The following is a 25,352-nucleotide window of genomic DNA, read 5'->3' as shown; positions in this document are numbered from 1 at the left end:
TTTAGTAATACTGCTAAAGGAGGGGGGGGTGGAGAGCTGGGGGGGGGGTATCAACCTTCCCTGGGTGGAGGATAGTGTTAATAGTGGACCAGAATTGCTTAGGGTTGTGGTTGGCAGTGTTTAAGGTGGATTTGTAGTAAAAGGATTTGTCTAATTTTATTTGCCTTTTGGCTTTATTGCGCAGTTCAAGGAATGATTGCCTGAGTTATTTTTTGTTAAGTCACCAGTGCTCCCAGGCCTTATCTCTGGATTTCATTAGGGTTCTAGTGGTCTTTTGTAACCATGGGGCATGCCTTAATCTGACTTTGGCATTTCTTACAGGAGCATGGGTGTTCAGGATGGAGAGGAAGGTACTTTGAAGAAGTGGACAGCCTCATCTAGGTTGAGGTATTTTAGTGGTGACCAGTTAATTTTTTGCAGAGATGAGATGGAGTTGGGGTTGAAGTTGGACTTGTTCCGTATTTGCCTGTGCATAATGGGCTTCAGACTTTGTGGTGCCGAATTAAGAAAGTGGGGGGAGTGGTCACTTAAGACTGTCAGGTAAGTAGCCTGCTAGGTAAGAGTGCAGGGCTTTGTTGACTAGGATCCAGTCAAGTAAGGTATGATTCTTAGGGTTTTTGTTGATTCGGGTAGGGGGTTGAATGAGTTGAGTTAACCCATGGAGATTAAGGTGAATGGTTAGGAGACTGTTGTTACAGGAGAGCCAGTTGATAAAGTCACCGAGAATGATGGATGTTCTTCATCTCGCATTGCTGCAGTCATAACCTGTGGGTAGTCCGCTGTCCTCGGTCAGCCCGAATACCAAAGTGTTAGGCTGGCGTCGGTCATGGTCGCTCAGATCTGACGTCAGTACGCCGTGGTACTAAAGCGCATGACCAACGCCATATCCTCAGTCTTTCTTGCCGCATGGTCCGAAGCAGAAGCAGCGTTTGCAAGTGCCATTCGGCGTCCTGAAATTTTCGTATTCTGAGTTTCAGACCGAAGACCAAGTTGGGCTAAGTACCCCGTTGGGGAATATTTTTGTCTTTTCTTGCCTCAGTTAAATCCGGATGTCAGAAAAAGTAAATAATTGTATTTCTTGTCGGAAGCAGATACCTCATAGGGATTACCACTCTCTCTGTATTCCTTGCTTGGGGCCTGAGCACGACGTAGTCGGGTGTCGCTTTTGTGCTAGATTTAATAAGCGCACCATTAAACGCAGGTTAGATTGTGCTAGACTTGTCTTCGGTAAGCGGTGTAATTACAATATGCCGTCGGATCCTCCGACGCCCGCTACCGCTAAGAAGCGTAAAGAAAAAACGTTAAAGTCCAAGCAGAAAGAGTCGTCCGTTACGGACGCCGGTTCTTTGGAAACTATGGTGGAATCTGTGGATCCAGCCAAGGTTTCAGCTGAATCTCAGGGGGAGCCTTTAATCTTGCAGGATGTGGCCTCTCAGGAGTCTGGTCAGGCTGATTCTCAGGTCTCTGTAGTCCCTTCTTTGCATAAGGTGGTTAGGCCTTCTACTTCTGTCTCTAAGGCACCTTCCAAGGTCAGGCCTGGTTTGTCTTCCACTGGTGTCAGCCCAAGTTCTGTACCAAAAAAGCATATGCTGAAGATGGCAGAGGATTTGATTACTTTAATCAGGGGTTCTATGCCCCCCCCCCCCCTGGATAAGAGGCCTATGGTGGAGCCAGAGGCGGAAGGATTGGAGCATTCCTCAGATTACTCTGAGTCTTCGGCTGAGGACATTCAGGATTTTCCTCCTTATTCTGATTCTGATGCAGAGGATTCTTGTCCTTCTGCTTCCCCTCCAGAGGATTTTTCTTTTTCTGAAACCCTGCATTCCATGAGGGAGCATTTTAAGTGGGAAGGTCAGGATTTCTCAGATTCTCGAAAGAGGCTTAGGGAATTTTTATTTTACCAGCATAGGCCCTTGGCTATTCCCCCTGTTTTGGATGTTGTACAGGATGTTTTCTCTGAAGCTTCCCTTAATCCTGATTCTTTACCTCCTGCCCCTGTCAAACCAGACAGGTATTACAGAGTGCCAGAGGCTCATAAATATTTGTATAAGAGCCCAAGAGCTGACCCGGAGACTATTAGCCAGGGACCTAAGGGTGTCAGGGCTTCTATTGTAAAGAATCCAGTTCCTCTGGATAAAGATTCTAGAGCTTTGGATAGGTGGGGTAAAAAAGTGTATACCTCTTCCACTCTAGCGATGAGGGCTTTGAATTGCCAGTTTCATATGCTGAAGTACCAGAATTTTCTCAAGTCAGTTAAAATCTAAGGTAGATGCTTTGGCAGAGGGTATTGAGTGTAAGGAATTGCAAGATTTAGTTCATGCCTCTGATCAGGTGGGTAAGCATTCTTTGCAGTGTGGTTTTGATGCCCTTCAGGCTTCCTCCAGGGTGGCTGCCACTGGATCAGTTATTCATAGGCACGCCTGGCTTAAGGATCAGAATTTGTCAGAGCATGTTAAAGCTCGAATTTTGGATGCTCCCCTTCAATCTGAAGTTCTGTTTGGTTCTCCTGTGGAGTCAGTTTTGAAGAAAATGGAAGACAAAGCTAAGTCCATGCAGACAGTTAAGGAATTTTTACAGGTGCAGCCCCCTAAGTTTAGCAGAAATTGGCCTGCTAAGGGATGGGCTTATCCTTCTTCTGATTTACAGTCTAGGGGCAGATCTAGGCGTGGTAGGGGCAGAGCACATGCTCACCGTTCTTTGAGACGGAGGACGTGGAGTTCTGCAGTACAAACTTCATGTGAGGGCAGGGGTCAGCCTTTCGTAAACAGACCCAATGACCTGTATCTTCAGCTGCCAGATCCCTCCTGTCTGGCAGCTCCTCTGGGAGGAAAGTTGGCACTTTTCAGGCAAAATTGGCTTTTAGTCACCCAGGACAAATGGGTGTTGGACATTATAGATCGAGGCTACAAGTTTTATTTTCACACCTTGCCTCCTTTCAAAGGCATGCCAGACGTTCCTCCTCAGCAAAAGGTGGAGGCTCACAAACAGATTTCTTTACTTCTAAAAATGGGGGCTATCCAGGAGGTCCCTCTGTCAGATGTAGGCCTAGGATTTTATTCTCGCCTGTTTCTTGTACCAAAGAAAGGAGACACTTGGAGGCCAATTCTGGATTTGTCTATTCTCAACACATACCTGGACATTCCAAAATTCAAGATGTTAACTTTGCAACAACTTCTGCCTCTGCTAGGCAAAGATCACTGGATGGTAACTCTGGATCTCAAAGAGGCTTATCTTCACATTCCTATCAGGCCCAGCTGCAGGAGGTTCCTGCGTTTTCGGGCTGGGAATACATTATCAGTTCTCTGCATTGCCCTTTGGCTTGTCTACTGCACCCAGGGTGTTCACAAAGGTCCTGGCTCCGGTGATAGCCTTCTTAAGGTTAAGGGGAATACAAATTTATCCTTATTTGGACGATTGCCTGATTCTTGCTCAAGACAAAGTCAAGTTACTTCACCATCTACAGTATGTTATGGCAGTGTTAAGGTGCCTAGGGTATTCTGTGAACGAAACAAAGTCCAGTCTAGTACCCTCTCAGGACATGTGCTTTCTGGGTGTGAGACTGAATACAGCCTCTCAGATGGCGTTTTTGACCCCGGACAAACAAAGAAATCTTACCCTTTACTTCCAACAATTGTCTCTACGGTCCAGGCTGACTGCAAGGACAGTTCTTCAAGCCTTGGGGTTCATGGCATCTTGTATTCTGGTGCTTCCCAATGCCAAACTGCATATGAGGAAGCTACAATGGTATCTCAGAAGCGTATGGATTCAACACTGCCACGATTTGGACACTGTCATTCAGATAATACCTTGCATCCAAAGGGAATTTTTGTGGTGGACTCAGGAATGTCACCTAAACAAGGGACTCTCTGTGACCCGACCAGAGGCGAGTCAGATCTTAACGACAGATGCCTCAGACATGGCTTGGGGAGCACACTTCAATGGAAAATGGGTTTAAGACACGTGGCCTGCCAGACTACAACATTTGCATATCAACATGAAGGAGATGTTAGCAGTCCAATTTGCATTGATGGCTTTCAAGGATCTACTTCACCCAGGACAAGTGTTGATTCAAACAGACAACACAACAGTCATGTGGTACATCAACAAGCAAGGGGGAACCCATTCGTACCCTCTTTGCAGACAAGCTATGATTTTGTGGGAGACTGATCTCGGTTTGCACCTCACTCTTCAGGCAAGGTTTCTGCCAGGAGCACAGAACTCCTTAGCAGATGTTTTGAGCAGACAGATGGTGGATCCCCACGAGTGGAAATTGGATCCTCATGTTTTTCAACAGTTGACGGTGGCTTGGGGGACTCCAGACATAGATCTGTTCGCTTCTCCACTGAATTACCAACTGCCAAAGTTTTGCACAAAGCTGTTTCATCCAAAAGCTTGGAAAGTGGATGCTCTATCATTCAGTTGGAACAACCTTCACGTTTATGCCTTTCCTCCTCTGCCTCTCCTTCCCAAGGTGCTCCTGAAGGTCAGGCAGGACAAGCCTTGCATGATTCTAATAGCTCCAGATTGGCCACGGCAGCACTGGTACCCCCTGCTGAGGAGTTTAGTACGGGAGCCTCCTTGGCCTTTGCCATTAATTCCACACCTTTTGTCCCAGGCAAGCAATCATTTCCGCAGTGTCAGGATTCAGTCCCTGCATCTGACAGCCTGGCGTATTCTGTTTTAGACCCTGGGGGGCCGCAGCTTCCTCAACAAGTTTTGAATGTCATTTTGGAGGCCAGACGGCCTAGTACAAGGAAAGTTTATGCTGATAAATGGAGGAGATTTTTTCTTTGGAGCAAAACAAAGAGCTTTGATGTTTCAGTGCCTAATTTGAGTGTTTCACTTCAGTATCTTACAGAATTATTAGACAAGGGTTTGTCTTTCTCCTCTGTAAAAGTTCATGCTGCAGCCATTTCTGCTCACTATGACTGTGACCCACCATTATTCTCTAACCCTTTGTTTAAGCAATTTCTTAGAGGGGCAAAGAACATAAGACCCCCACGTAGAGCTCCTACTCCTTCCTGGGATCTCAATTTTGTGTTGGAAAAGCTCACTTTACCTCCTTTTGAACCTGCAGCTACTTCGGAGTTGAAGTTTTTGTCTTGGAAGACTGCTTTTTTGTTGGCCATTACATCTGCTAGAAGGGTATCTGAATTACAGGCTCTAATGGCAGTTGAACCCTTCCTGATATTTCATAAGGATAGGGTCTCCCTACGTACTAATCCTACTTTTATGCCTAAAGTTGTTTCTAATGTGGCCTTAAACCAATCTATTCATTTGCCTACATTTTATGCTGATCCCCAAAATAAGGGGGAAAAAATTTTGCACTCTTTGGATATTCACAGGCAGTTACGTTATTATTTGAGCAGAACTAAAGGGTTCAGACAGTCCCAACAGTTATTCATTTCTTTTGCCTTGGGTTCAAAAGAAAAACCTGTTTCAAAACAAACTATTTCTAAGTAGATTGGCCATTGTATTGCTTTTTGTTATTCTCATCATGGTAAGGAGGTTCCGGCTGGAATCAGACCTCATTCCACTAGGGCTACTGCCACTTCTACTGCTTTTTTAAGGGGAGTAGCTACTAAGGATATTTTGGAGGCAGCTACCTGGAGTTCAGTGCACACTTTTTCTAAACATTACCATCTCCCTCTTTATTCCAAATCTAGGGCTGGGTTTGCCACTGCAGTTTTACAGGGCATGTTAGCAGCTCCTAATGCTATCTGATTTTACCAACCTCCCTTTACCTTTGCTTTGGGATTCTACCCACAGGTTATGACTGCAGCAATGTGAGATGAAGAACATAGTACAGTTTTGTACCTACCATAAATGTAGATGTTCGAAGATCCACATTGCTGCAGTCCAATTTGCCCTCCCTCCTTCCCCTCTGTAGTTTGCGGTGGCTGTGTGGTTTGTGGTGTATCTATTGTTGCTATTTTGGTGATTGGGTATTTTTCTATTTTTGGCTATGGCCTTTCTTTTTAAGGCCTTCTGACATCTGTGGCAAGAAAGACTGAGGATATGGCGTTGGTCATGCGCTTTAGTACCACGGCGTACTGACGTCCGATCTGAGCGACCATGACCGACGCCAGCCTAACACTTTGGTATTCGGGCCGACCGAGGACAGCGGACTACCCACAGGTTATGACTGCAGCAATATGGATCTTCGAACATCTACATTTATGGTAGGTACAAAACTGTACTTTTCCTGGGGTAAAGATATTGTAGCCCAGCTTAGGAGAGTTTCTAGGGGTGTAATATTTTGTCCTGGTGGGAAATAGCATCCTATGATATTGATTGTTTTGTTTGGGTTTAGTTTGAGATTGGCATAAAGGATTTCTTCATTGTTGTGGTGAGGGGCAGATGAGTTCAGGAGTTGAATATTGAGGCGGTGTTTAAATATCAATGCTACACCGCCTCCTTTTTGGACAATCTGTCTATGCGAAGCATGTTGTATTTAGGTGGAAGTATTTCCTCACTTTTGATGTGAGGTTTGAGCCAGGTTTCAGTTAGGAAGAGAATGTCTGGGGGATATATGCTTATGCTGGCGTGTGGTTTGTGGATTTTATTGCATATGCTTCCGATGTCTAGGGACATTATAAGTAGTAGGGTTTGTGGTTGGGTTGGATTTGGAAAGACCAGGGTTTGGATGGATGTCTCTAACGAGGGCTAGTTTATAGAGGGTGCTTAGGATACGTTTTTTATACATAGTAAATTGCTTTTTTATTTATTTATTTATTTTTTATCAAGAATCAACTTAATGAGCTAAACGCATTTGCTTTATATATAATAAAAGGGCAGTTTTAAACCACATGTACATGTATTGATGGTCTCCCAACACTTCGTTTAGCTCATTAAGTTGATTCTTGGTAAAAAAAAAAAAAAAAAAAAAAAAAGCGCAATTTTATATTTAAAATGTATTTTGGTCCAAACACATTAAGGACTTACATAAGAGTGGAAGTCTGACTTATTGTGTATTGTGCAAGACTAAAGAGCACTTGGTCTTGTGCAAAACCCTTTGCAGTGGTCTGGGAGGTGAGCTTGCTCGGATGTGTTGGGCATATGAAGATAGCTGATTCTAGGGGTGTTTGGGGTTGCCAAGGAGTGCTAGTGAGTCATCAGATTTCCTTCGTGGAAATATCTGTGGGAATGGAAGGTGTGTTGAGTTATTCACTGGCAAGAGTGGCCACTGCATGGAACAGGCTGTTAAAATGGAACAGGACAAATATCGGTTTGCATATTTTAAGAATAGCCTGGAAACACATCATATGAACTAGTGAATGGTATTCTGGCAAAGCTGGATGGGTGTTGCCTGTGCTTGAAGTACTGATGTGTGTGTATGTAAGGATGGAAATATACTTATAACAAATAAGAAACTAGAAGGGTCTGATAATTTAAAGTCTGTGGACTGTATAAACATGCCTGGAGCTAATAAGAATGAGCATTACAGCTTGTGGTCTCTCAAATAACTAAGCAACAGCCAAAAAAAACAAAAAACACACTAGTTATGTAATGTATGATTTTAGTAAATCTAGACATAAAATATATAATCTTCATATAAGATGAAGCAGTCTGCTGAATTTGGATATTAAAGACAGGATTTAATAATATGGGTTTGTGTATAATAACACTACTGTCTTAACTTGTCATAAATGACAGACACTACATTGAACATCAAGAGGAAGCATGATATTTTTCTTGTACAAGTAAATATGCATAACAAGTCATGTATTTCCTTTAACTTGAATTGTAGTTTTTGTAACCCATCCTGACCATGTATAATACTTAAGTGGTTACCAAGATAACTAATGTTTATACATGACATCAAACTGACAACGTTGTTCAAGAGAAACAATCGAAGCCTGAACTTGAAATGTCACATAATGTAACAATCATATTATGAACAAATAGTATTAAAATTGACAATAGACGCTTAGTTTAATATGGGCTTGTTCATAGATTAGTACTAAGCTAACTGTCCTTGTGAGCCATTTTAAGCCTAGCCAATTATCACTTGAGACTTGAACCTTGCACCTTGTGTTTGTAAGGCAAACACCTTAACCATTAGGCCACCCTCCCAACCCACTACTGTTACAACTTGTCATAAATGACATATACACTATATTGAACATCAAGAGGAAGCATAATGATTTTCTCATATAAGTAAATGTACATAAGTCATATAATTGCTTTAACTTGAATTGTGGTTTTGTAACCCATCTTGACCATACATAATACTTAAGCTGTTACCAAGGTAGCTAATGTTTTATACATGACATTATACATGACATCAAACTGACAGAGTTGTTCAAGGGAAACAATAGAAACCTGAACTAGGAATGTCACAGAATGTAATAATCCCATTCTGAACAAATAGTATTAAATTGACAATAATCACTCTGTTTAACCTTTGCTGATTATACAAAATAGAATGTTGCCATTTAAATCTAAAAACTTTGTATATGCCATAAAATGGCAATTTATGAATATGGAAAGGGAACTTGTAATCATTAATCACTATAAGTGAATTTGCTGTTTTTAACCTATAATTTTTCTCATTTTATAATAAGAAATGACAGATATGAAAATCCTTGTGTATGAAATTGGTGGAAGAGGGATGCACTGATGATTAAAATGCGCTAACTTTCATCAATGTTCACATAAAACAAACTTGATGCTTTAAGTAAGTTAGCAACAAACAAAGTGATTACTTAAAATGCTGGCAAACCATGAAATATACCTTCTGATATATCCAGTAAAATGCACTGTATTCTAAACATTGGGTATAAATGTTATTACTATCTATTTATATTAAGTAACAAGTTTTGAAAGACTTCAGTAAGGGTGAATATGTTAAATAACTGTGTGCTATAATCTTTTACCAAGGTTTTATATATGATACATATCGATCAATTAAATCTAGATGAAAAATGTTCTAATATAAAAAAAAAAATCCAGAAAAATTAAAACTAGCTTTTAATACCACCCTCTTGGAGATATTCCTTAATCACACCAGTCCTAAAGGAAAACCAATCCCCAAGCCTCTGTACCTCATATAGACCTATATCATTATTATATAATGACTATAAGATATTTATGACAATATTAACTAACTGAATGAAAATACCACTATCCAAAACAATAATTATCAAACTGGATTTGTATATCATAGACACACATGGCAATATTAAAAGGATAATTTCTCTTAGATTGTTAATAAAGAAAATAAAGAAATGCTTATAAATGGCTTGGATATAGAGAAAGCCTTTGATTCCCTAAATTGGGACTATTTATTCAAAATCCTAATGGTATTTGAATTTCCTGCATCCTTTGTTCATCTCCTAAAGAATATATGAACAAATAATTTAGTGTATGTCAAGTTAGGTCCTTTTACCTTTGAATCTATACATGTAACAAAAGGTACTAAACAAGGATGCCCCATGTCACCGACTGTTTGCTGTGGCTATTGAAATATTGGCAGATTCAATTTGTAACAATATAAAAATCAAAGAAATAGATGTTCATGAACAATACAATTCTGAAATAATACTATTTGCTGATGACATAGTACTGGCATTATCTAATACAAAAGAGACATTAGAAGAATTAGATATATTAATTGACAAATTTCACATGACTTCGGGGCTCCATTTCAATAAATCAAAATATTTATTTAAATTTAAAAAAAAACTGCAGACTAAAGGTGATCCACATCATAGGGAAACAAGAATCTACCTTGAAATATCTAGGAATTGAGTTATGCAAGGATATTAGTTTCAAAAAACTACAATAATATCAATGCAATTAAAATCTCTGTGGAAAAATGGAACAAAATAATATTAACATTTGAAGATAGACTACAGTTAGTAAAAATGGTTTTACTGGCCAAGAGCCTATATATAGCCTTGGCAATACAACTGTTACCAGAAAGTATTATACTTGAAGAAATATAAATGCATGCCTAACAAAATTTTTATGGTTTCCCAAAAGAAACGGAATAGCTTAAGTACATCATATCACTTATGGAAACAGGGATGATTAAACTTTTCTGATATAGAAACATATATAAAAGCATCAATATCTAAAACGATCTCAGAAATTTTTCTTCAAATTGGAAAGAATTACTAACTGTAATATCAATAAATGAATTTGATTTACAAAAGAAATTCAAATAACAGATAAAAACAAGTATGCAATATAACATAACTAAACCCACTAAAACTCGTATGATTATTACATTGACTCATTTAGGAAAATGATTAATGCAAATATAGATTTAAAAATCTGGTTTGATCTTTAACACCATTTATCGTAACAAAGAACTTTCCACATAAAATATATAGAGAAATTATTAATTTCTGGGAACAGAACGGATTTGTTTTTTGGCTCCAATGTATCAAAGAACTAAGTTTGATATGCAAGTAATAAAAAGAACATACAAAATTCCACAACAGGATTGGCTAAGTATTTTGTTATATTCGCAAGATTTAAGTAGAATAATTAACAATTCTTCGTTTAAAGAAATACCTAAATTTATAAAATACATTTATGAAATCATATATAATGACTTTGACATGGGAAACAGTATTTCAAAATTTTACAAAATATTGATAAACTATAAAACAACACCCAAAACCTCATATTGGAAATGTATAACAAAAGGACACTCAATATAGTTAACTAAAGTTATTAAAATAAATATCTTATCAATTAAATATACATCCTTTACACAATACTGGAAAGTTTTTCATTGGAAATGCTTGCACAGAGCAGTCTTAACCACAGATAGAATCAGTAAAATTAGTTCTTCCATAAAAGGAATATGTTGGAGATATGAGCTAGTACACAATGCAGATTGGAACCACATTTTCTTTGTGTTAAAATTAAGCCATTTTGGAGTGGTATTAATAATTTTCTACAAGCTTTATTTAATGAATCATTTTATTTAACTAAAACTCAGTGTGAACGAATGTGCTCATTTGAATAGGTCAAATATGAGTCTAGTATGGACTATACTTGCAATTTCAAGGAAGTGTATAACGAGAAGATGGAATACAAACACAATAGCAACTTTTGAAGATTTCTACAGCCTACTGAAGATCACAGCATTATTGGAAATTTAAAATTAAATGGCTTTGGACAAATTCTTAGTTCTTTATCAACAACCCATGGGGAAAAGTCTTGTTGATTTGACACTATACAATAATTAATCAGACACTCTGATAATAGATTGGACATACTTATAAAGTAACTGTATACATTAAGATCTGTTATAGTGTCATGCTAATGTAAATAGTGTATATAGTATTTATACAATATCTTAAATAACTATGGAATTCATTTAAATGTATTTGAAAAATCTCAAAAATTTTTGAGAGGGTTTCTATGTACTTTTCTTTGGGTGGAACTGTGGGCATTTTACTTGATAAGTCATATAATTAGGTAACCAGTTCCCTTTTTTTCAGATTTCCTCCATTTCATGTTTTCTATTTGAATTTTGCCTTCTCTGTCCATTTTAATGTTAAAAAAAATCACTAAAGTTTGTTGCTTTTCTAGTGAAAGAACAAAATGTGGGAACCAAAATTTATATAGCTGAAATTGCCTCACTAAAGGCAGAGTACACACAGTTTTGTTCTGAGAAAAATCCACTTTCAAGGAGATGTTTTTTTTTTTTCTTGCTTTCAGAGGTATTGATGTTGTGAGAAACAAAATCAAAATGTTCGCTCAACAGAAAGTGACTTTGCCCAAAGGTCGTCACAAGGTTATTATTTTGGATGAAGCAGATAGGTAAGTGATTGAATTCATTCCATTATGCCTAGTAAAACTGCTGCCAGAACTTGCTGTCCATATTTTACAAAACAAAAAACAGAAGTTAAATTTTATCTGGGTCTTGTGCTCACAGTTTAATGATTGTCATTGCCTGATTTAATGTGTGAAATTTAAAGGTTTCCAGGTTGAACTTAATCTGTTTAAGTTTCTTCTTTTTCTCCATCTTACTTGAAAGTAGTGTTAAAAATGAAAATGATACTTGCTCCTTCTAGCAAGACAACTTTGTACTTCTGCCAAATTTTAATGAAGTTGTAGTCCCAAAATATTTAGTTTGTTCTTTATTTTTCATAACTAGTACTTTTCATAGTGGATTGTTAATTGGACTCTGTGTAGAATTATTCAGCATAGACTGGAAACATTTTCCTGGCCTTCTGTAAGTGGTACTAGCATCTCCATTGTGTGTGAGATCATGCATGCATTACATCAATATAGCATCTTTCATAGTATAACACTGTGTTTTACTGCTGCTTCTTTGTTTTTTGTTTTTTTTTATGTCTTTTCTGTGTGTTTATGTATGCCCTACTTTGCATTCTGAGCCATCATACAGAGGGTCCCCTTTAGAAACTGAAATCCCACTTACCTGAAACCCAAAAGACCAAGAGGAAAATCCCAACCGTTCTGGAACACCAACAAATCACTAACAGTAAGTAACCACTTGGCCAGCATGCCGACCTTTGCCCCTTACCTCCGTGGTAGTGTAATCTCGGAGTTGGTATATTTAGTTAAGGGGGGGGTGAAGCCCCCACATTGGTGGGTGTTTGTGTACTTCAGTGTTGGTGTGTTTGCGGGTTTGTGCAATCAGTTATTTACTGTTCATATTTTGTCGGTGTTCCCTGGCGGTTGATCTTCTGGATGTTGACTTTTTTTGTCTGTCTTTTGGATTTCATGTTTCTAAAGGGATCCCATACAGATAATACTGAATACAGCTAGGTGGGGATCTGAAACTGATTCTGAATTTCCTAGGGAGATGAATTAAAAACATGACTGATCTTTGTAGCTACAAGTGGAACCAGAAAATCTTGAGGTTGAGTAAGGAACATAGGTTAATGTGACTTTGTTTTTGATTTAGCATGACAGACGGAGCTCAGCAAGCCTTGAGAAGGACTATGGAGATCTATTCCAAAACAACAAGATTTGCCTTAGCTTGTAATGCCTCTGATAAAATAATAGGTAAGAGTTTTGTTATCCAGTGCTTTGAGGAGAGAGTTTTACTTAATTGCTGAACTGTGGCACATTTTATATATTTCAGCTTTTGTTTTTCCATGTTAATTATCAGCATGAGATCAGACTAGAGAGGTGTCTTTCTGTATGCGTGTCTCTGTGTATGTCTGATCATGAGCTTTTTCTGTTTTGTCATTTTTGTTTTACCCTATTCCTTTCTTAAAGTTTTGTTTTCCTCATATAATGAATACTGATTAGCACTTTACTTTTTGAAAGCATAATTTACCTTTTGTTCTATTTTTGTTTCCCTAAACCTTTTTAGCCTCTGTCCTGTCCGTGTCCTTGGCAGTTTTTCCACAGGAAGCAAGATCGTAATAGTCCATTGGTTTCACCCAGATGTGAGGGTGGGTGATAGGAGCAGGATCGTTAACCCCCTTGAGGAATCTGAGGAGTGCCCCCCCCCCCAAGTCCTAATAGTTCCCCACTGTGTAGGCCTGCATCTTGCATCTTTCCAAAGGCTAATGCGCAGTAAGTGTCTGCTAGGAACATATGCTCTACTTCTGTAAGTGGTATCCCTTAGTTCTGTCTTTTCTCTGTGAAGGTAAAGTGCCTTTAGTAAATCCCAGTCTACAACCTACACCAAGATAAAGGGAGGAAACCTTGACTATGGTTCAGATGCCCTAAGTTCAAATAAAGGCTGGAGTGCTTCACTGTACAAGCAAAGAAGATAGTTGAAGATAGGGAGCACTTGCTGTAAGACACATGAGATAATTTCCCTTTTTTAGACTGGGAGAAGAACCACATGGAATCTCCTGTGGGATGGTGATATAGCCCTGCTGACAGCTTGTTGTAGACTTAAAGGGCAGTCCAACCCTGATTCCCATTGTATATCCCACTGTCAGGGTGTCACAGAGGCATGTGTATGGTGGGTGGGCAAAAAGTTGAAAAAAAAAATCTGAAAATATTCCTGGTGGCTGCCTACTTGATGCCCCTTCCGAACAAACCTTTCTTCCCCTTGGTGTTGGGAAAATTAATGAACCAAATTATCAGGATGAGGCTAATGACTGGCAGACAGTGGGGACAAATTACGTTTTTTTTTCTCTCTCTCTCTTCAAGGGAGGGGTGATCATCTCCACCAGGGATTTTAACATAGAATTTGCTGTTGTGGTGTGTGATCATCATTTTGTCTCTGTTGGCTAGCTCCTCCAGTGCCACTAAATAAACCTAGAATAGCTGGACTTGTAGTCTGGTCTCTCTCCACTAGGCCGTAGATCAAAACACCACATCTCTTTAAGGGGCCATCTCTTCAAAAGACATCACCTTATTAGACAAGATCTGTACAGTGTAGAGCTGCTGAGCACTGGAGTCACAAAAAATATTATATGTGTTAAACTAGGCCTAGGCTGGATGAAGTTTAAAATGTGGGTTTTTCGTTTAACAGTTTAATTGTACTTACCAGAAGTGTAGCTGGTTCAACCAGTTCCCCACCCCTCACCATTCAGCTCTTCAGGTGAAGAGCAGAAAAATAAATACTTTGCTGTAATAAACTGGTCATAACACCCCCCCCATGATCTTCTATTTAAATAAAAAAAAAATGTTCCTTCTACTGGCACACCAACCAGGTGGCCAGATACGCAAATGCCCCCCTTCCATATTTTCAGGCCCCATTTCCGTGCCCTGCCCCAACCCTCTTTCAGCTTATTTTAAAAGAAGACTTTTTTAATAAAATAAGCAAACAATTGCTACTGTTTATACCCTGCCTGTACAGTGTGCTAAGGCGCTCCTGTTTTAGTTTAAAAAAAAAAAAGTAATTGTTTTAAATTGTAGCAAACTGCTTGCTACAAATGAAGTAAACAGTTGCTACAGTTTATACCCTCCCTGCACGGAGTGCTACAGTGCTCACGTTTGTCATAAATAAATAAATAAAAAGCTGTAGCAAACTGTTTACTACGGCTTAGACAACACACACAGTGCTACAGCACTTAGGTTTGACTGCAAATGCAATAGCAGTTTTTAGAAGCCAGTATTGCATTAAATAGAGATCTGGATCAGCTGAACACCCCCCCCCCCCAAACACTTTGTGCCTGAGGGAGTTGCCCCTCGCACCTTGCCTTGACTATGGTCTTATTAAAATGTTAAAACTAGTAGGATTCCACCCTTAATAGTGGCAGTGATAAGTTTTGTATTTGGTAACATGAGTGTATTGATTCATCTGATCCTTTTCAGTCTTGATCCATTATATTTTTCGCTGTGATTGTAAGAAATCTAGCCAAGATTGTGAGGGATGCTCCTTAATATTGGCAGTAGCGAGAGAGCTCAGTTCCATTGTAGATTGTGTTAATTAAGAATTATGGTGTGATCTTCACTGTGGCCTCATAATTGTCACCTCAAATCCAAGAATGAGTTTATGGGTGATGGAGAGCAAAACGTATTTTCATGAACTGCTTTTTTTGGTTTCCTATTGCAAAGCTGAGCCTTAGAAGTTCGAGGTGAACATGTTGGAACACTGACATGTAGAATGTTGTAGACTGGCAGTACCAAATGTCTGACTTTGCCACCCCCCTCCCCCTTCTGGACCCATGTTATTGCTTGTTCCTGGGTCTGGAGCAGTAGGGTGGTTTGACATTCAAGGTATCGTTCAGCATTCTGTATTTGTGGCTTAACTCATTTCTGTGCTGCGTTTTGATCATTGCTCAAGTAGAGCTTCCAAGGATCAGCTTGATAATAGAAAACTGCCTTTTTCTTTTCATAAAGTACACTACTGGAGCAGTTCTTTTCACTAGTAGTGAGGTGGCCGAGTGTGCTACAGCAACCAGTTTGGCCACTTATTTTATGTAACGGCCTTCAAATCACCTGCACCAGTTTAATGGAAAGGAGTTTGTTGCTCTTAATTCTGGGGGAAAATCTCATCTCTTTGCGAAATAACATGTTGGATTCTTTTATTTCTTCTAGATACCCAGGATTTCAGCCAGGCTGGTTGAAGGGATGAAGAAACTCCTTTGGCTCACTATAATGCTACAGTAGTCTCACTTTCCTGCAGTCAGTTGCCATTGATGTTCGTAAGAATCCACTGTGCAGTATGATTTGTAATACCTAGGAAGTAGTTGCAGGTGGATGCCCCAAGACTGGCTTTCCTTATGCCAAAAAATGTCAGTAGGATGTGTGCCAGAAACAGGAGAGAAGCCTGTGGTCTCTCTTGTTCCTTTTCAGCTCACAGAGCGGTTAGTCTGTCCTTCTCTTTCAGCCAAACAACCTGGATGCTGTAATAACTAGAATTCTCTTTTTTTGAGATTGTATTGACTCTTCCGTTGCTGTTACTGAATTAACCTTTTTGATTGTAATTTTGGAGATTCTTTGCAAAACTGAAGACATTCTCATGTAAGATTATCAACAAACAGCTAAGGAACAGACTCCCCAGCCACATAAGAGTTTATCCCTGTCCATTTTCAGGCGCAACTTAGATCTATGGATGGGAAACAGAAAATTTACCCCAGGATTGCCCCCCCCGTACTACAAATGGACAGCTGCAGCTCCTAAATGCTTTGACCCATGCATGTCTCGTCTCAAACTATTGTATGATCCCAGTTATTTTCATTAGGTGTAATATATAATTATCGACCATGAAATGGGATAAGGCCAATCTCTAACCTAATGGGATAGGTTAATTCCAGCAGAAAAAGGGGAAATTGGCTAGGCTTCAAATGTCCTGCAAGGGCAGCTAGCCTAGTACTTAACCTATGAGCCTATAAATGTTTGTGCACACGTGAGTGTAACTGGCCAGTTCCTCCCAGGGATTATAACCTTCATTGCCTTTTGTGCCATGGTGAAAGCCACTCTGTTTCAGTTTGTCAGCACTGTGCACTGTTTAACATGAAAATTCTACTTCACTAGGCTCAAAGCCTTGAGACCTTTAACAAACACAAAAATGGTCTGCTCTTGAGCCAAGGGATATCCATTTCATTATCCAAATGGAAACATTCACTAGTGGAACTAGCAGGCAGTAGTTTGAAGTACCAGTGTAAAATGGAAGTATGTAAAAGTCAGTTGTGACATTCTGCATGCAATAGAATGAGACCATAGAACCCCCATCAGTCTCAACGTCTTGGGACAGTGGCCACAGCAATGCACAACCTTGTATACTTCTTGCTTCTGTTCCTTTTGCTACCTTAAGTGTTGCTGTCCCTCTTAAAATCTTCTCAGGCCTTGTCAGATGTTTTAACCGCATCATATCCAGGCACAGGTTTTCAGGTGTCCACAGAGGACCAGTCCAAGTCATAGACCACCAAGCAACCTCCCTCAGTATCCCCACTATTTAAATTCAAGAATCTGAGGCTTTTGTTCGGGAGACCACAGTTGTGTTGATTGGGGTGACCTTTCTTAGCCTATAACTCTATACCTAGTGAGACAAGGGCTTGGCTTTGGGTGCCTCTAGGAAGTTGAAAGGGAAGGATGGTAATGAATCTCCACTGCTGTCTTGCTCATCTTGGGGGGAGAGGGATGGAATTGCAGATTACCACACGGTGACACCTAGTGGGAGCACTATCTGTTAACCTAATTGAGTTCTGAGGTGTTTAAGCCTGCATTACCATTATGCATTCACACTTTGCAACCAAGGGGTTATTGATTTGTGCAGGCAGGCTTCCCCTTGGGTGGTAGTAATTGCAGGCTCTGAGGACCTGCTTAAGGGGTACTCCAGGGGGTGACTGGCCCCCTCCTTACCACTAGAATCTCTCAAGAGAATGGAGGGCTGATGGGGATTCTTAGGCAGGAATGAATGGTCTGGCCTTCTAGGGCTTGAACAAAGCCTGTAATCTTCTGTCCCACAGGAATGAATGAGCCATTTGCTTAAAGGTAAAGGAGCCATCAAGTAAGGTTCTAGGGGAAAGCAAAAAAAAAATCTTTCTGGCTGTGGGTGTTCAACTGTGGAAATCTGTTTTGGAAAAGTTCTGTGTTTGCTGGAACATTTTAAACGAGTACCCAAGGAATTGTCAGACCTGCAAAAGAGATATTTGGAATTTAGTCTTCAAAGATACCAAGCTGGTGGTCATTCTGCCAGTCTTTCTTGCATTTAAGAATGACTTTTTAGTAATGCTTCTTTGGAGGCAACTGCTGGCCCCCAAGAGGACTGACAGGTGTACAGTAGAGAATAATGCACAGGGTCCAAAGTGGTAACAGCTAATAATACTCATACCACTGAAAATGGAGGAATATATCTTGAACAGGTTTGAAAGAATGTCTATATTTTACCCAGTTTGGGTACTGGTGCCTTTAATTTCCAGGCCTACATGCTCCAGTCCTCTGGGAATGTTCTGAAACAAATGGAAGACATGACAGAAAAAATCTGTGATACAAACTTTTAGTTTCAAACTACAGTGAAGTCTGTTAACAAGGTATGAAGTGTGGCTATGACCTTTTGCTTGCAACAGAGATGATGCTTCTGGCACAGTCATCAGGAGGCATGGGTTGCTCTGAATTCTTTGCCAGATATAAAAGGACAGCTTTAAGTGTGCCCTTGGATAGTAGCTATTTGGAAGAGAGGCCCAATCAAAAAGATTGGAGAAATGATTATAAAACATGCAGGCAAGTTGAACCGTTTTTAACCTCCACTTTTTTTTTTTTGATATTATTAAGCAGGTAAGCCCTGTACCTTTCCTGAGATAATGCAGTTGCACTTTTTCTGGTTACGTGATCTGCTTAGGCTCCTGCACAATAGATTAGTGAAAGCTGAGAGAATGTAATCGACTGCATGAAACTGCTTGCTAACAGGTAATAGCTTTAATCCTAACAGTGTCTCTTCTATAGGAAGCAGCATTGTTCTGAACAGTTTTTTTTTCCAAATGGAAGGCAGTGGGATAAAGGAAGTGCCCCCTCCTGAGCATTGACTTTGACTTGCAGTTTTGGCTGTCTCTATCTATCCCCTCCCCCACTTGCTAGTAGAACAATTTCCCTTCAGAAAGTTTAAAGATTCAGTATATGGAATATTTCAGACCCCCACCCCTTTTGAGGCTCTTAGACCAATGCCTTTTTTTTTTTTTTTGTAGCAATAGAGTCCCCTGGAGGAACAGAGTACAAGATTTTATTCAGGGCTGTGCATGATGTCCGGGAAAGGTGGATCGTCCCCCTGGAAAAAATTCTTTTAGTGAAAAAATTCAAAAATGTTAACTTTGCTCCTCATATTTCCCTACTGTTACCAGGTTACCTTGTGGTCAATCATGGGCATGAATGTACTTATCTGTAGATTACGATTTACAAGAAACACACAAGGTTTCTTATCTGTATCAGGGACGTAGCGCTTCCAGTTCCATTGTTTGCAGGGTATTTACTATATAGTTAGCTCCAGTCGTTGGCCATCTTCTGTTTTAATGGCAAAGTTGTTTACCTGTACTTGGACTGACTGATCCATGTCACTTTCCAAGAGGAGCTAAACAAAGCCCAGCACACCACCTTTTCATTTGCGCTACGTGCAGCATCTATTGTATTTGACAAGTGCTTGGCTCCAGTCTTTACCCATGTTACATAGAACTTTCATAGTTATTCATACCTGGATGACAGCCTGATCCCTGCCATTTCAATGTGAAGGTAAAGAATACCTTGGATTTTCCTGTCTCATTATCTGACCAGTTTGAACATCTGTTTGCTAGCAGAAGTAAAGTTTTCCAACTGTTTAAGAAAAAATGTTCTTAGGACCAGCAGTGGACACCAGAGAGAGGGAACAATCCCTCTGTCAAGTGAAGCCCCCCCCCCCCCTTTGAGTTCCTTTTTCTTGCAGGCATCAGAAGAGACTTTAATGATAGCAAGAGCCATCACTAAGGCTGTCTGATGCATGACAGTCTCCCTCTGTTTCTCTTAGGCCACACTATACATGAGAAGGATCCAGTGGCCTAAGGATTCCTGTATCCACTGGGAAGAGTATAACCAATCATACTTGCAGTCCAAAAGGAATTTGGATGCTGGGCAAATCCAGCTGTTATCAAACTTGTGTATGCTGTTTTTAACTTCAGTGGATTCCAAATACTGACAACAGGTGCATCTGACTTTGCCTATCAGAAGCCTACACAGGAGGACTGAAAGCTCAGAGATGTTGGAACAACCAAGATGAGACCCACACACCAATGTGAAGGAGATGCTTTTCCCAACTTATGCACTCAGGATATTAGAGAGCTTGGAAGCCGTGGGCCTTGAAAGGTGGTCATGGATAAAACCAAAGTTGCGTGGTACAGCAAGCAAAATTGGTGTGTCCATTTGTACCAGCTTTGCAGAGAGGAAGTGATACCAAGTACCTGGAGATCTAACAGAACCAATATTTTCAGCTGTTTTTAGTGTACTGAACTCAAACCTTTTGTGTTTTGTTTGTGTTATCAGAGCTGATTCATCCCCAACCACCAGCATTGAAAGGCAGGCAATAAGTCCTTCAGAAACTGATTCACAGTGAACACCCTTGAGACAGATCTGTTTACTTCACCCTTGAATTCCCAGCTGAGAAAACCATTTATACCAGATGTCTATGTAAGAAGGCCTAATAAGCAAATTACTTTTCAAACCGGTAGAACAAGGAGTAACTGTACTGCTCCCTTCTCTCCAGGTCCATGTTTGTAATGACAACAAGAGAAGAAAATGCAAATAATATATTAAATGCCCTCCTGTGTGGGCAGTTTGAGGGGCAACAGTAGTGCATACAAAATCTAAAGGTTTTCAAATTAGCCTTCTCTATCCAATGCTTATTCTTTCTGTGGTATTACATGTACTATAGAAAACCAGGAAATGTGCTACCAGTATATCTTGACCAGTTAGATGGACTAGATCTTTCTAATTGATATAATGACCAAGTCATTGATTCTAAAGCAACTTGCTTTGTTTAACAAACGTGTTTGAGGTCTGTAATGTTCGTCCTTTGGATGAGACATTAAACTGAGATCCCATCCACCTGAGTTGTTGGTAGCTGAAGTGGATGTAAAAGATCCCACAGCACTTATAGAAAAGAGTTGGCAAAGTTCCTTGGTGCCACGGCCAAATTTCTCCTAGTCAGTTATGAATACTAAATTGGGTCTCCACTGAAAAGAAGCCTTTGGACTAGTGGGACTAACCTAATCACCAAAGTAAATAAATGAACAAGTGATTGAATGAATGTGCCTCATTTACGGAACATCTACATCTGTACCCATAGTTGAGCAGTTTCTGTAGGAGTCACCACTTTATGAACCCTGTGAGATGCAGCTCTTTGGGATCTTAACTTTTAAAAGGAGAAATTGGCATTTCTCCTCCTGTGAACTTGTTAACTTAGCTCCATTTAAATTCCTTTCATAGGAGACTGTAGTTTCTGGTGGCAGTTACTTCAGCAAGATGAATCTTAAAGCTGTAGAACTTGACATATAAAGAACCGTAAACCATTTTTCACACGTATACTTGGCATATAGGACCAATTCTGTCCTTCATGCCCAAGATGGTCTCTGAACTGGCATTGACCCAAGCCATCCAGTTACCATTATTCTACCCTAACTCTAAATCAAGGGAGTATTGTAGTTTCTTGCTAAAAGATTCTTGTCGCTGGAAATATGTAGACAGATGAAGTACTACACTGAAAAACGACTTCAGATAATCAGACCATCTCTCTTTTTTTATGGTTGGATAGCAGCACAGGTCAGTTCTCCAAACTAACTTGAAATGGTAAGCTTACTGCATCATTTTCTGTGATTATCAACAGTGGGATTCCCTACAGGAGCTGGCTTATGCTCACAACACTAAAACGGCAGTTAGAACCCAACACTTTTTTCAGAAATGTCATAAAATATTTGCAAAGCAGCCACCTAGTCCTCCAGCCATACATTTTCTAGGTAATGTAAAGCAGACCTTGTTTGCTCCTCAAACTAAAATTTGTCATTGCATTCCTGCAAGGAATATTGTTTACCATTCTAGTTTTGTGGCCTAGATGCATTGCTTTAATTTTCTTGCCAAGTTTTATATATGAATACTGCAGCAGTGATCCTAATGAAAAACGTAGTACAGTTGTATTTGCATATTCATCATGGCAAGAGGTTGAATAAAAGATCAATGGTGTACAGGTCCGGCCTTAGCTGAAATGACACCCTAGACAAAGTAGTGCTCTGGTGCCCCTTAAGCCCCACCCACACCGTACTCGAGGAACACCCCTATGTGAGCCATGCCCACAGGTAGGTCACTCCCACATCTTGCATTTTTTTAAATGCATGGAAAATCAATGAATGCTTTGTCATACTTGTAACAAAGATACCCTGTAATGTAGTTAACCTGCAAGTGAATTCTTAATAAACCTGCTTGATCTGTTCCTTCAAGTGAATTCTCCTTAATAAACCTGCTTGATCTGTTGCTCCTTCAAGATTTTATCTACAGTCATGACACAGTAATAAAACTGCTTTTTACAAAGTTCATTGATGTTTATGCACAGAACTTGTCATTTACTCTCGTGTAGCATCAACTCTGCAGTGTGCATGACTTTGCCTAAAATGTTACACATTAATTACTACATACCCTGATGTGTGCTTCATGCTCTTCACAGGTCAAGTCAACATACTTCAATGTCAGCAACACAATGTGATCTGACAAAAAATAAGGCAAAAATCCAGACATTGTGGAAATATCAACACCAGACACATGCCAGTTGCAAAATGGCTATGGCGTGACACAGTCACTGAGCACTGCATGATTCATTGGCTTGTTACCTAGCTTGAACTGGTCAAATTAAGTAGCATTTTCCACAAAAGTCTGTCATACCTCTTCCGCTTCAATACAATTACACCACTGAGAATGCAAGCTGGCAATATTCAATGAGTCTGCCTAGAATTTGCTTACAGAAACCAGTTTTGCATCTATCAAACCTGCATTAATTTACCTACACATGCAATGGATGCAAGCAACCCAAAAATGTATATTTTGTGCATCCGTTCTGAGCAGACTGCTTGCTTCTGCCTCACTACATCTTTTTGCAAATTCAGTCACAGCAGATGCGTTAACGTATCAATCATCTGGTTGTTTTTGTTCACATTCCCCACATAACTAAGAGGCATGTTGTTTGATATATTAATGGCCGTTCTGTACTTTTTACAGTACAGTATTTTCTATACCTCAGACTCCTGAGGAACCTTTGAAGATGTACTCCTTGTTCAGAAAGTACTGTTTCCATCTATAACCAATAAAAATGTTTACATATTGCCTTGTCCAGAGTGTTTTAGGCACAGCATTCTTCAAGATCACTTTTCCTGACCCACCACTCATTTAAAGACTGATCTTCACAGAATCCTAACATGGTCATGCTTTCCAAGTTATATTCTTAAGTTTCAAATCCTGTGCTTATTTTCGAAAATGTCATTTACTTGCTTTAATGCAACTACATCCTAACATATTCCCTCTTATAAAGTGTATTCTCCACCCTAAAAATGAAAATTATCACATAAATAACACAATACTTAGTTGTGTTCCTCTTTTGTGACATTTCTATACCATTTAACTTTCTCACTGTACCAGTGTTGGGTTTGAATGAAATCTCACACTTTAGATTTTTTTCTTCCTAGCTGTTCATATCATGTAATGCATCTTATTTAAAGTTTTCTGGCCAAGGAAAAAGCCCATAGAGCAAAGATTCACAGCTGCCTTTGTTCCCTTCCAAAAAAATCATAACCTACTAAGATTCTGAGGATTCATAACTTTTACTACAAACTGAGGGCAGCTGAAGCAGCTAGAATGCTGAAAGTGCTAAAACCTAGATACCACTGATAGAACAAAACAGTGGCCAAGACTAAGTCCTTTACCTTCCAAGTTTATCAGTCGATTCCTAACTTTATATTTAATCACCATTTTATAGATGCAGAGAATATTGTTTCTTTGCAGGGTGTTTAAAATGTGAACATGAACGGCCACTGAAAAATTCCTGAATGAGAAATATAAATGCAAAGCTAACATTTACTGCAGGGTGTTATGATTTCACATTCTGAGCACACAAAAGCCAAAAATTAAGTGGGGGAGCAAAGTCTTCAAGTTGTGGATGTTTTTAAAGAATGCAGTCAGTATTGCCAAATATTAGTTTAGTAACATAAACATTAATAGAAGTACAAGAATTCAATTCAAAATGCAGTTCAATGAGAGTTATGAAACTAATCTTTTGCAATACTCACTGCCTGCATTCTTTTAGTCATATCTCAACAGTGGCACACAACAGCATTTTGAATAAATTAAAGTGCATGCATGCATGCAGCAGCATGCTACATTATTTTCTGGCGAGCTGAATTATCTTTTCATAAAAGAGATTTTCCTGACCCTAAGATAACATTTAAAACATCTGCAGACAGTTGGTACCTGAGCCTTTATTTTTATTAGCTCTTTTGTTACCTGGGAAGATTCATGAGGTACAGTTGCTGAGAAACATCCACACTATACATTACCTTGTGAGTCTTGCCAGGTAAGAAACTAATAAAAATAAAAGCCTAGAATTACCACCTGCCTGCAGATGTTTCTTTTTCAATGAGCTTCAATTAGCGTAAAATGAGTGGAGCAGGTATCATTTGGTCCAAATTACGTAAGATGACTTACTTGATTTGTATCACTAGCAAGTACTGCCATATCAAGAAGTTTATTTAAACAAGATCACAATGAGAAACATATACATGACACTGAGGGCACATGAAAAACTATCACTATAAAAAAAAAAAAAAATCACTAACTCACTCCATCACAAACTTCTTGCACAGCAACAGCTCCAGCACATATTCACTTCTCTCGGGGGGGGGGGATAATGTATTGATGAGCAGCGATGCATAATCCATCAAAAGGAAAACTTCTTAAAACTCTCATAGTTCTAAAAGACAATCTAGCTACATTTAAATGGGAAAAGGGGAGAGCCAGATACAGTACAAGCTACAAACGGACCATATGAAGGTACTACCCATCTTAGATGCACTCAATTGGAAAGAAAACATCACGATTTCATATACAGCTATCTCGCTTTCTTTGTCTAAACAGACTGCTTGGTATAAGAAAATACAAATGTACCATTTCTTTTCAGTGTTCCAGGACAGTAAATCCTGCTCTAACCTAAGTCATTGACAATTTCTATTCGGGCTTTTCCTTCATATACAAACACAAGCAACCCATGTGTTATTTAATCAAGAAGTATGCCAAAACAGCCCTGTATGCCCAAAAGTGTCAGCAAGATTATACCTTTTTATTGGAATGTATTTTAGCTCCCTGACTTCACTTACCTTAAGCACACAAATAAAAATCCCAAATAAAACCACTCTTTGTCCGCCCACGTGGTCGAGAACCAAGTCGCCGATTCATGCACATCAAACATCCAGGGGAAATAAAAAATCCAAAAGATCTGCCCGCCTCTATTTCAT

General features: G+C 39.5%; 1 protein-coding gene across 1 annotated transcript in view; it reads left to right on the top strand.

Annotated features, from left to right (window-relative positions):
* The window catches only part of RFC2 (replication factor C subunit 2), a gene marked incomplete at its 5' end in the record, with an annotated part of 169,838 nt that overhangs the window by 11,679 nt on the left and 132,807 nt on the right, over positions 1 to 25,352 (top strand). Inside the window, 2 exons of the mRNA XM_044054862.1 lie at positions 11,683 to 11,784; positions 12,896 to 12,996. Coding sequence (XP_043910797.1) covers positions 11,683 to 11,784; positions 12,896 to 12,996 — 203 coding nt within the window. The remainder of the gene's footprint in view (positions 1 to 11,682; positions 11,785 to 12,895; positions 12,997 to 25,352) is intronic.

This window comes from Protopterus annectens, chromosome 13.part0 (assembly GCF_019279795.1).
Source record: "Protopterus annectens isolate FY-2018-M chromosome 13.part0, PAN1.0, whole genome shotgun sequence".
Classification (NCBI taxonomy): domain Eukaryota; kingdom Metazoa; phylum Chordata; order Ceratodontiformes; family Protopteridae; genus Protopterus; species Protopterus annectens.
This window is presented reverse-complemented; position numbering and strand designations above follow the sequence as displayed.